This window comes from Centruroides sculpturatus, unplaced genomic scaffold (genome assembly GCF_000671375.1).
Source record: "Centruroides sculpturatus isolate CEXI.00-Female unplaced genomic scaffold, Cexi_2.0 scaffold426, whole genome shotgun sequence".
Classification (NCBI taxonomy): domain Eukaryota; kingdom Metazoa; phylum Arthropoda; class Arachnida; order Scorpiones; family Buthidae; genus Centruroides; species Centruroides sculpturatus.
In genome coordinates this window covers 22,187-35,434 of record NW_019384749.1, presented here as the reverse complement: position 1 = coordinate 35,434, position 13,248 = coordinate 22,187, and the positions used below count along the sequence as shown (strand labels likewise).

The 13,248-nt window shown below is 32.2% G+C and overlaps 1 protein-coding gene across 1 annotated transcript; it reads left to right on the top strand.

The window, feature by feature from the left end:
* Positions 1 to 243: 243 nt before the first annotated feature.
* On the top strand, positions 244 to 851 carry LOC111628536 (putative uncharacterized protein FLJ37770). Its single transcript, XM_023372346.1, has one exon. The coding sequence runs from the start codon at positions 306 to 308 to the stop codon at positions 768 to 770; it is 465 nt and encodes a 154-aa protein (XP_023228114.1). The 5' UTR covers positions 244 to 305; the 3' UTR covers positions 771 to 851.
* Positions 852 to 13,248: the final 12,397 nt, after the last annotated feature.

Below are 13,248 nucleotides of genomic sequence, written 5' to 3'. Positions count from 1 at the left end.
ACGATTATTTCTTCTAAATTAATTAGTCTGGAAGCGAATATCAGACGGGTAGAGCAATTGGTATCTGCAGGGTAGGAAGGAATTGCGAATTCCAGTTCCACTCGATATAGATAGTTTCTTACAAAATATTCTAAATTACGAGGCGTGTCCGGAGAGTAAGTACCGTTTCGTTCTACCGCCATTGCAGTGGTAGTACAGTATTGCAGTTCAGCGCCTGCGCACACGTCTCTCTGGTTGATTGTCAGTCCAGTGACGCCATTACAGCCGGATTGTGTTGTTTTTCCACGTGTTAGTGAGCGTTCAAAATGTTTAAGACTATTGCCGATCCCGCCGATTGTGAAGTGCATTCTGTAATACGGTTTTTGAACGCAAAGAATGTTAAGCCAGTTGAAATTCATCGTCAACTTGTAGAGATTTATGGTGAAAATGTAATGAGTGATGGAATGGTTAGAAAGTGGGTTCGACAATTCAATGCTGAACGCACTGATGTTCATGACGAAGCATGGAGTGGCTGGCCTTCTGTTGTCAATGATGGTTTGGTTGCAAAAGTGAATGAAAAAATTCCTGAAAACAGACGGTTCACAATAAGATTGCTTTGTGATGAGTTTCCACAAATTTCAAATACTGTTTTGCATGAGATTGTTGCAACAACCGATGTTCAGCAGTGGCTGTCTTCACTGGCGGCATCTTTCTTTGAAGAGGGTATAGACAAGTTGGTTTCCCGATATGACAAATGTCTGAACAATGGTTGTAACTATGTAGAAAAATAGTTTCAGACATGCTCTTTCATGTAAAAATAAATTTTGTTTTGAAAAAATATTTTTTATGCGAGTTTTTCCAAAACGGTACTTACTTTCCGGACATGCCTCATATTAAATTTAATACAAAGTAAATGCTTAATTGCTTACCTCTAACACAAATATCTTTATAATTAATTAGCCACATTATAGCACGTTTAAAATCCGGCAATATCGTTTATTCTATTTACTTTTTAAATATCTTATGATTTTTGTTATTTAGTAATCAAATATAACATTCAAAGATAAATAATACGAAATATCTTACCATGTTGGAATTGTTCGAGTATAGGAATGACTTTAAACTAAGATAAAAGTAAATGCTGTAGTTATTATATACAGCATAAATTCAGCTATTCGAAACGATTTTCAAAAAAAAAAAACAGAAACATTGTGTATACCACAGAATATAATACACAGAGACCGAACTCTCCATGTCATCTGTCGATTGTAAATTCGTAAAACTAAGCGAAATTCGTAACATTACACTTTGAGTAAATTAATTTATTTCGCATTTTACTTCTCATAATGAATATATATACTACAAATTAATATTAAATATTATATTTATAACTTAACTAGGAGGTTTCGCTCGTTCGGCCCAAAGGTTTTGTGTCTTTATTCCCAATACAGGCTATCCATAAAGAAAATTCCCTGACGATTCTTCCATCCCGGTGACGTCGTTTAAATTTCTTGTTTTTTGTGAAGGAAAAAAAGATGTCTTGACCATTGTAAAATAAATATTCTTAGGACTACAGCATATAAAAAGGTGAGACCAAAGTGGTGGTAAAATTTTATGGAGTGATCGATTATTCAATATACTGTACAATAAAGATGTAAATAATCTATTCTATTCTCAAACATATTCGAGTTACAGAGAAAACTCTTTATTTTAAATTATTTACAGTTTTATATAGATTTAGGTTGAAAAACAACAAAACATTAGGTTATTTGCAGAAGTAATATTTCTTGTATTAAAAAAATTCATGTTTGAAAATAACTATTATTTTCGAAGAAACTAGTCCCAGTGGACTTGTAATATGCTTCACAATGGCCTAGAGATAAGAGATGCACAATTCTTTTACCGTATACCATGTGCAACAGCGACAAGTATCGAGTCAACTACATTTTATGCAAAATGACACAATTAGGGATTGCAATTGCTGGATCCCTCATCCAGCAATACAGTTCGATCCAGCGCATTCTTCAGCCCGTTGGATCCAGCACCTGATGCGGATCCAACGGGCTGAAGCATTTGCGGATCCAACTGTCGCAACTGATCGCAACTGAGCATTTGCGGATCCAGCACTGCGGATCCGCAAATGCTCAATTAACTTTCTAAATAATGGCGCAAAAGTCTATGTTGTCGGCGTTGCCGCTTTGCTACGTGCGTTGGCGGCTTAGCGACGTTGCCGTTCAGTGCGGCACTTGCTACACCCCCTCTCTACACCGCATCGCCCACCCTTTTATCTCTGCTGATCTAATTGCCAGTTGACTTTCCGCTCTCGCTAAATAAAGTGTCTTCGCGCTAAATAAAATAAGTAACTCCTCTCCTAGTCCTGGTGCATAATTCTAATTTACGGTTGGTTGTGACGTCAATGAATCACGTGACGAAACGATCGCAGTTTAAGCCTATGGTAAGCTGCAGCCTCGCCGCTTATCCACGAAACCTAACCTATCTCTCCGGGAGATGACCGTCACTAGCTAATAGAAAACCTTTTATTTCAGCTCAATCGATATTTTACCGGAGACAAAAAAATAAGAAAGTTTTCATACTTTTTTCTTGCGATCGCGCAATGATAGGGAGTCGCGTCGCTCTCTCCGATAAGCGTATCGCGTATTTAACAGGCAGTCCGGCAGATATTGATGCCGACATGCTCGCTGTCGCTCGCGGTTGGCTAGTACTACGTCTTTAAGGAATGGGAAGCCCATCAAAATATAAACACCATTGTTGCCAATGACGGATCGAAAACCACCAACACCATGACTGCAGCTTTCGTTGACTCAAAAAACAACATCAATGCCCACTTCTCTCTCCATCCTGAGGTCTACACTTGACAACAGAATACGACTTTTAAAAAATCACCAACCAAAGATATGTTTTTTGCAAAAATATGTAAAAGAAGCGAAGGACTAAGAATTGAGTTTGATTCTTGACTGCCGCACTAGGTGGAACAGTCTCCTCAGCATGCTGGAACGTTTCTACAGTATAAAAGTTTGCATTGATAAAGCTTTACTAGACACTGGCTCAGACACTAAATTCTTCGCTGACGAGTGGTCACTAATCAATGAGTTGATAACCAGTCTTCAACCGGTTTAACTGGCCGTAGAAGCTCTCTGCAGAAGAGTCGAGTTTGATAACTGCTGACACAACCCTGAAATTTGTCCTAGACAAACTAAAAAGCCAGGATACAATCTTGAGTGCCAACCTTTCCGAAGCACTCCTCAAAAGAATCAGAGAACGGCATCTTAACGAGATCACAGGAATGCTGATTTACATACAGAACCCGAAGAAGTATGACCAAAAAGTTAAAAAACCCGATTTTCACAATGTCGAAAAAAATGTATGGAGATGAAAAATATGCTGAATCGTGTAAATACATATGTAGTGGAACCAGCAGCAATGGCAGAGGATATTACGGAGGTGGAAAACGATGATCCAGATAACCCGAATACCCTGAATTTCACATTGGAACAAGAATTGGAGATCCAACTAAAGCGTGAGAAGGAAAACTTCATGAAACGGAAAGAAACTAGTACTGAGAAGGATTGTGATAAGTTATTAAAAAAGGAAATGGCTGTTTATGAAAGTGAGGGAGTCAGAGGTAAAAATTTATCTTTGATTTATGATTATTTGATGACCCTGAAACCAACTAGAGGCAGAAAGGGCCTTCTCCGCAGCGGGATATATATGCAGTTCATTAAGAAGTAAGTTAAAAGACATCACCATCAATACCATTTGTTTCTTGAGATCCTACTTCCAGAAAAGTCAAAAAAAATAACAGAAGTGATTGATTTAATTTTATTTAATTTTTTAAAATACTTTATTCAAGATAAAGACAAATATTTTATAACTTATACTCTAATTTTATTAAGTAAAAGTTTTTAACTTTTATTCTATAAGTGGTTAGTGGGCTAGGCTAGGCAATTTTATTGTGAAAATTAGTGAGAAGCTGAGACTACCTAGTTAGTTAAATAGTTAATTAAATTAATGAGTATCAGTATCTTAGATATATGATGATACGAATGTATGTGATTCATGATAACTAGCTATTAGACTACTACTAATTACTTTCTAACCACTTTACTAACACTAATAATTAAATTACTTATAAATAACTACAGACTGATATGTAAAGCCTATATAAGAAAACTGGTAAGATTGATAGCCACTTAGCCACTGATTATCCGTCCTTACATTATTATAATATAATATATTAATATAAATTAATTAGTAGAATTACCTTTGCTATTATTTAACTTAAAGATTACATTATAATTATAATCTAACTAAACATTTAAAGTTAATTATCTCTATTTCAAGTGTTAAATCGAACCAAATTTAAGTTTACTACCTAAATGTGTAAGAAGTTTTACTGATTTATAGTGACCAGTCTAAATAATAAAAGTTTCTTAAATATTTAAAAAAGAATGTTCTGGATAGATAAATTTTTGGATAAATAGATAGATAACACTTTATTGCATCAAAAATACATCCGCGCTGGATCCAGCTGGAATGTTGTTGGTCCAGCAAAAATCCAGCTGAATTAAAAACACTGCTGGATTGCAATCCCTAGACACAATACATCTGGCGTTGCATACAACGATTTCTACATTTCACCAATAACAGAGTAATTAATCGTGTGTTATCTATTCAGAGAACGAAGTATTTGCATCCTAATTCATGTTGTTTGTGGAGACACTTAAAAAGTATGGTTTATTGAGAAATAATACAAATTTGACATCTTTAAAGACATTCTCACACTGTATGTGATAAGCATCACAGTGAATGAATTAGGACCGGTGTTAAACTCCCTATCTTCAGGTTTTACACCTTCAGAACAAGCATTGAGTAGTATTCTCTGTATTGCTAAGATCTCTATAGCATGACTGTCTTGTGCAAATAAACATTTTTTGTTCTTTTCAGTAGTGTGTACCATTACTCACCACAAAAGTACCATTGTGGTGAGTTTTGGTACTAAATTTTATACGGAAATGTTTTTTGCATGGCCAAAAAATTCATCATACTAGATTTGGTTGCATTTGGACTACTTATTTAGGAGTCCAAATGCAACCAAAGAAAGATATTTTCTTTCTAAACAGAAATGACTAGGTGTACAGTATAGTACTTTAACTTTTTAAAATTGGTATTTAACAATTACTATTTTAATACTAAAAAAATATTCGACATTTAATTAGTAAACAAATTCTGTTACGTTCTCATCCTTGTTCTTTATTGTGTTATGCTCTTAAAACTCCGACTCATTTTGATTTAATATGTAGAAAACAGAAAATTTTTAACTTGTATTTATAGGCTTACATATATAATGTTAAAAACACTTAGGAATCTAATTATAACGTCTCAACGATATTAAAATGTAAAAAACTATTACAACTTACTGACTAATTCTCATTTAATTAGTATTAAAAACTTCAATATCATATTTCATTACTTCTCAATAAACTATTCTTACATTTTCTTTTATTTCATTTACTTTTCTATTGATAGAAAATACAACTTATGGTATAATTTGAAAAATATTTTTCTGTATATGAATAATAATAATAACATTTTAAAAATTTATATTTAATTTTTGATTACGTAAATAAATTATTTTATTTGATAAATAATAATAAATAATAATATAAGTGAATAAATAACGTTATTATTTATTCACTTATAATATAATACAATTAATTATTTACAATTTTTAAATGTTAAGATGAATCGTAAATAAATATTTACAATCCATATTTGTGAGTGAATAAACTCATGTTAAATTTAATCATAATTTCTTATATATTAATAAAAATATAACTTATAAATATAAATTACATTTTACACACACACTCCGATACACATCAGATGTCACCAAATCGTAATTTGTGTAAAAAAATTACAACGAGTTTCATAATTTAGAATAATATCCGAAGGTGAGTTTTTTTTTGTCTTCTTGAATTTTTATTGTACGAGTACTGTAAGATGAAGAGGAGTTTTGAAGAAAACTCGAAATACACATGCATAAAATGCAAGTTAATTAAAGTTCAAGCTCGTGGTTGTGCAATTTGTTGCATGTAAGCGGTTAAGAAAATATAAACAGTTGGTTCTGAATATTACGTTAAACAGTCCTAAAAATTTATCACTTCGACTATGCAGCTGGTTTACAGCGATGACTATGTCTTTTCTAAATACGGATAAGATGAGCATCTGCGCCCAGAAAGAAGTGGGATTCGTCACGGAACAATATGTTACCCCAATTTCCAGCTTGACACAACTCCACAAGGTACTACCCATGTTGGGTGATCAATGGTAGACGTCTTTTAAGGAGTAGTGGAAATGAAGTACCATCTCTGCGTTGCCAAATGGTGCCTCTTGATAACAAAAGCTGCATAGAGAAAGATTGTTACTTTAGATCAACGTTTCTCAAAGTGGGCAATAACGCCCCCTTGTGAGCGATGAGTAGATCTAGGGGGCGCTGGAGGCAGGGTATTGAACGGTGACCAAAGGCAAAATTGGGGTCACTGAAAGGAAACATTGCGTTTAATGGTTTCCAGATGTTGAGAACAATGTACAGTAAGGGCACAAAGTGTGAGATTCATAGAAAAGTTTTCCTAAGAATATTCCAATCCTTTCTCACACAAGAGAAAATGGGTTAGGGAGCGTTAGGTATAACTTTATGGAACAAAGGGGGCGGTAGATCGAAAAAGTTTGGGAATCAGTGCTTTAGATGAAAGACGGGGTCCCATTGGTGTTGTATGGCTGCTTTCCTGATTGCGCGATCTATTCGAGCACTTGTCACTCTCAGACATCCAGAGACTTTCTGTTGGCTAAGTGTCCTCCCGGAGCCACTGCTACCGACATCTTATTCTTGTATTGCTTCGATCAAGATGACATCTGATTTGTTTGTATGCCCACCTGGCTTTTTTTAAATCCCAGTTCGATCTCTTATGCTCTCAAACTCACCTAGTTGACGTATTGCCAAAGGACACAAATTTTCACTAAACACTAAAACTCTATTAATTTTATTTAAAATTATTCTTATTTTTAATAAACTTTCCAACCTCCGTTTTACCGTGAATGCCAATGTAGCTTAGGTCCGAATTGAAAACTTCCAGTTTTTCAATGTGTCAAATACTTTGATCGTTTACTTTTATATAAATACAGTATTTCCATAATTTCATTCTTTCTGATTGGTTAGAGTTCCACTACGCATTACTCGAATCAAACCTGGTTTTTTACCTCATCCTCTAGATTGGTCATATCTTTCAGATCCTTTTTCTATCGGCCAGTAAAGTTCAAAACTGTCGTAAGTCCAAAGTCCTTCTCCTCTCCATTTCGAATATGTATGTTATACGAGTAGTTCGTAAGAAAGAAACCTTATGACCCGAACTATAATGTTCAGTCCTTTATTTACAATTATATACAGGTTTCACATAGAGAACTATAGAGATGACTTAGAGTGCAAACCATGGTATAAACTGTAAGGTAATAGTGTCCCTCTCCTTCTGTAGTCCTGACGAGCCTCTTTTTTCTTCGTGGTCTCTCCTTTCAAGAGATTCTCCAGGTCTAACGACTGGATGTCAGAAGCTGGGCCAGTACAGTACCTTTCATTGAAGTCCACTCCTGTCGAGACTCCTGACAAACTTGCAAATTATGCATACCTCTGTCTGATCCTTCCAAGTGGAAGAAAAAATCATTTTGTCTTCGGCTAATTTATAATTTGTAATTTTTATTATATAGTATTTGTTAGTTATATTTAAACTAGCAGGCAAGCCCAGGCAAAAAATAAGAACAAACATTAAGATTAGGTAATTTCGTACTTCTAACCCTTCTATTGTATTATATTATAGAATTTGGTTTATACTAAGGTTATTCAAAAATCTGTTCTTAGTGTGCATTCTCATGGCAAACTTCTAGGGTACATTCTCCGTAAACTCGCTATTTACGAGGACATACTTCCCACGTAGTTATAGGCATTCTGATCATGTTCTTAATTAACTATATAAGAACTTCCTGTTCGGACGTTACGTAATTTTTTTTAAATTAAAAGACGATAAAAAATTTGCTGTCTGGCATTTTTTACGATGACTCAATAAATAATTTTTCGTTTATTTATGTGTTGAGTGAAATTAAAGGAAGTAATTAAAGTTCAAAGTAAACATTAAAGTTCTGTGTTTAAAATGATTGTGGAACGATAATGAACAACTTAAGATACGCTTTCGGTTTGGAAAACGGAAAATAAAAAATAAATATATTATCAGAAGAGCGAAGATAATTTATTTTTCTACTTTACAAGGGCGTATCCAGCGGAGTAGCGTGGGTGTCAGCCGCTCCGGGCGGAGGAAAATTTCGTCGTCACGTTATTTAGGTATCTCAATTTAAAAGACTAAAATTCAGTTTCGTATCGGAACAAGTAATGAAAATTTCTTTGCCAGTGTAGCCACCTGTTTAAAATAACTCCAATGGATATTGGAGATATATATGAATACAAGTGAATCGAACAAAAAGAAAAAAAAAGGTTGACAGGCTGCGCACTGCATTCCCGGATGAAATTAATAGTTCACCGGGTCGCTGAGTCAATTCCCGGACTATTCCGTGCTCATTTCAATCGGTCCGAGTCGTAGGTGGGACGGAAATATGGGATAAAATGGTTCAAACTTTTACAAGATATTATTATTATTATTTATTGTGAAATTTTGCCGCCCCTTAAAAAGTGCCGCCCCTGCTGCCCCCACTACGCTACACCACTGACTGAACTGTCAAACAATCTACGTAATCCATTTGACCAATAATAACGGTCTTCAATCGACATTCGAAAATGTCTTACAAACACTTGGAGGTAGCAATCGACCACTTTGAGAGATACCTGGGTTAAACCATTATTAATGAACGGCTACGCACGTCTGTAGCTAAACAAAGAAGTATATTAATTTATATTTTCAGGAAATAGTGGAATAATTATTCTTTAACAAAAGATAAATGCTCAGTTGCTTTGTTTTATTGCTAAATATTTCTAAATTCCGTATTGTTTCGTCACAATAGACAGTTAATTGTTCTAATAATTTACACTCTATCTCTGTTTATACGAAGAATTGCAGAAAATAAAAACAACTTATCAAGAAATAGCATACACTTTTTTTAAATTCAGAAAATAAGTTTAGTAAAATGAGAGAAAAATGTTGAAACTAAGATAGTTATATTAAATACAGATGTGAAATAAATATCCAGATCCGAATTGATGTTAATTCTCAGTAATCTCTTCAACCCAGATACTAATAAGCAACCATGTTGACAAATTTGCTAATATAATCTATCTGTATCTAATATCTTAAGTATGTTATTAATTTGATATAATCCGATTGATTTTCTGGGATAATAACATATTAACTTTAGAAATAAGATATCAAAACGATTACAAAATTGTTTACATGTCATAAAATTTTACACTCTTTATCTAAGCGAAAGATTGCAGAAAATAAGAAAAACTTATCAAGAAATGGCCAAAGCTAAGACATTGTACTTTATGTCTCTTTCGTATAGTGCATAGATATATAGACAGTCAGACAACCAGACAGGCTAAAGTGGGAATGTATAGGTCTACAATTTGAAAATTGCAATTCAATTAATAGCTGAGAGTCTGACCAGGCATTACTGTTTAATATCAAATAATCACTTTTTATCAGATGTAATGTCTGTAAATATATTTAATATACAGAAATTACCCTCCTGAATTTATTAGTTTAATAGTAATTGTCAAATTTTCGCAAGGTCAAACTTATGATATACAGTTATTAAATGAATTTGGAATATTTATTTCTAGAGAAGTCAAAGTTGAAAATAAGATATGACAAATGTAATTCTGACTTTCAGAATCGATCCAAAACTGAATAAAGATAATCGTGATACGTGAATCAATATCTGTTAGAAATCTCGTTAAAAAGAATATTAAAGTTAGATGAGTTTTACATTCTAAACTGTAAAAAATTACATAAATTTCTTTATTTCACGAATATTTTATATTACGTCTAGATTAATAATTTAATCTAGACGTAAAAAAATTTGACATCCTTAATAGGTAGTTAGAAATGACGATGATATATAACTTACTTTTAGAATTATAAATAAATTTCTTCGTGATTGAGCTGCAATTTTCAAATTGCAGACCTTTACATTCCCAATATCGTCCGTGTGTTTGTCTGACTGTCCTTCTTTACATCAATAACGGAATTAGTTAGACGAAAATCAAGAGTGGATATGAAACGAAAAAGGCTAGAGGCCCGATCAACTATGTACAAATTTCCAGGGTGGACCAGAAATTCAGCGATTGCAATTCAAAATTTTCTCGAGAACAGAGATAGATTCTTCTGTGTTGCTCTCAGGAAAAGGATGGTGTACAGGAGCAAATTTATAATATTAATTTATGTTAACATATGAATAAATATGTAAGAAATAAACAATAAAAGTTTGGTAATCTCATAAATCTGTGTTAAATTTTTTTTTTTTTTGAAATTCAAATTTCAAACTGAAAATATATAGTAAAAATGTTAACAGGTATTTCGAAACTTTTGCAATTTTGTATAATATATAATTCTCTCTAATATCGCATTTATAGTTATGATTATCATCGAATAAATCGAATGTTGTTTGTTAGTTTGAAATTATTTTTCAAGTAATGCTTTTTCTTGACGTAAAGAATGTTTATATGTTATATTTTTGTAGCTCTACAAATATATATTCTAACTAGCTGTTACCCGCGACTTCGTCAGCGGAGGTTTTTCAAGCAAACCCCATTTACATCCAATATTTCAATAACCATAGTAATTGTTATATAACACCTACCGCTGAAGAGAATTGCCGAAAATCAAACGAACTATTTTCAATTTGATCAATTTTCTGAAACGTTTACAATCGTTCTATAATCGAACCANTTGAAAATAAGATATGACAAATGTAATTCTGACTTTCAGAATCGATCCAAAACTGAATAAAGATAATCGTGATACGTGAATCAATATCTGTTAGAAATCTCGTTAAAAAGAATATTAAAGTTAGATGAGTTTTACATTTTAAACTGTAGAAAATTATATAAATTTGTTTATTTCACGAATATTTTATATAATTTAATAATTCAATCTAGACGTAAAAGAATTTGACATCCTTAATAGGTAGTTAGAAATGACGATGATATATAACTTACTTTTAGAATTATAAATAATAAATTTCTTTATTGAGCTGCAATTTTCAAATTGCAGACCTTTACATTCCCAATATCGTCCGTCTGTTTGTCTGACTGTCCTTCGTTTATATAGATAACGGAATTAGTTAGACGAAAATCGAGACTGGATATGAAATGAAAAAAGGCTGGAGGCCCCGATCAACTATGTACAAATTTCCAGGGTTGACCAGAAATTGCGTGATTGCAATTCAAAATTTTCTTGAGAAAAGAGATAATTCTGTGTTTCTCTCGGGAGATGGATGGTGTACAGGGGCAAATTTATAATATTAATTTATGTTAATATATGAATAAATGTGTAAGAAATAAACAATAAAAGTTTGGTAATCTCATAAATCTGTGTTAAATTTTTTTTTTTTTTGAAATTCAAATTTCAAACTGAAAATGTATAGTAAAAACGTTAACAGGTATTTCGAAACTTTTGCAATTTTGTATAATATATAATTCTCTCTAATATCGCATTTATAGTTATGATTATCATCGAATAAATCGAATGTTGTTTGTTAGTTTGAAATTATTTTTCAAGTAATGCTTTTTCTTGACATAAAGAATGTTTAGGCCTATATGTTTTGTTTATGACTCTACAAATATATATTCTAATAAACAAACGTTTATTAGATAATCTAAAAATATAAAACATAGTAATGCTACTAAAGACGATTTATAATCGATATATTAAATAAATATTTTCGCTTCAACCAACCAAAATTCTTCGAGGCTTTAGCGAATAGAAGATTAGAATATAAATAGTTTAAATTTAAAAATAAAATTTTTATAAATGTTATGTTCCGGACTTATCTCCACTCTCGTCACCACGTCTACCCCCTTTTTTCTTTTTTTTTAAACAAATAGTTTATTTACAGAAATAATTACAAATGTTCTATTCGTTGCGTAATTGATGTTACGTTCACATAGAGTTTTCTTTGTTTACATTTTTGTATTTTTATTTCAACATATTTGTGTGTTTTTAACAAACATGTTACACTAGATCATACTTTTTCTATTTTATCTCATATTGCTCTTCACGTAGCTTCGTTCTCCACATTTTTGCTACTGTTATTAGTCTGTATTTTAGTTTGCATTTGATGTTTAACTTGGTAAGTTGTTTGTTTTCGAATATTGTTTCGTTTTTCTAAGTTCACAGTATAAATCTTTTCTCGGCGAGTATTGCTTCACATTATTTACAGCAATTTTCTTTTTCTACGAAAGTTGCTATCTTCGCAGTAAACTTTTGTTTTTTTACATTTTTCACATTTCTGGGGAAGAGTGTTCGTCTATTCCCAAGCTTCTTTTGTTCTTTGGCATTCATAAAAAAAGGTGTTCTGTTGTTTCTGTCTCGTTGCACACTTTTCACGTGTAGGGTCGGTCTTAATGACGATTTTTATTGTAATTAGCATCTACAATATTTTATAAAATCCATCCCTATCTTCGAAATTAAGCTTTTTGCCATTTTATAATAGTTAAAAATATAAAAAGTCTTTTAATAAAATATGAAAACAGATGGCTGGAAAAATTAAGCAACTCGTTGATGGATTTTTTTATAACTTTTATTAATAATATCATGCATTGACTTATAGATTATAGATCAATGCTACCTGTTTTCCTTCATAAATAACAATCTTTTAACACTTTCAGAACATAAATTCAAAATTAAATCGAATAATTTATTTTAAAAATATCTTTTTAAGACATCATTTTTCTTGTGATAATATTAGGCTGTTATTTACATAGTTTTATTACAAACTACAGTTTTTCTTTAAAAATTCATCATATATAAGGAAGAGTAGGATAAAACGCGAAACTTAAAGGAATTTTAGTTCTGTTCATCTCCTTGTAAGAGCAATGATCATGAAAAAGTGCAGGATATCAAAGTATAGTATGTACCGTACTTCTTGTTTAAAAAATGAATGATTAATCATTAAAAACACAAAAAACAATTGTCAACGACTGGATAATCTTTAAAAAGAGGAACGACTATGAGAAAAGAAGAGCTTCGT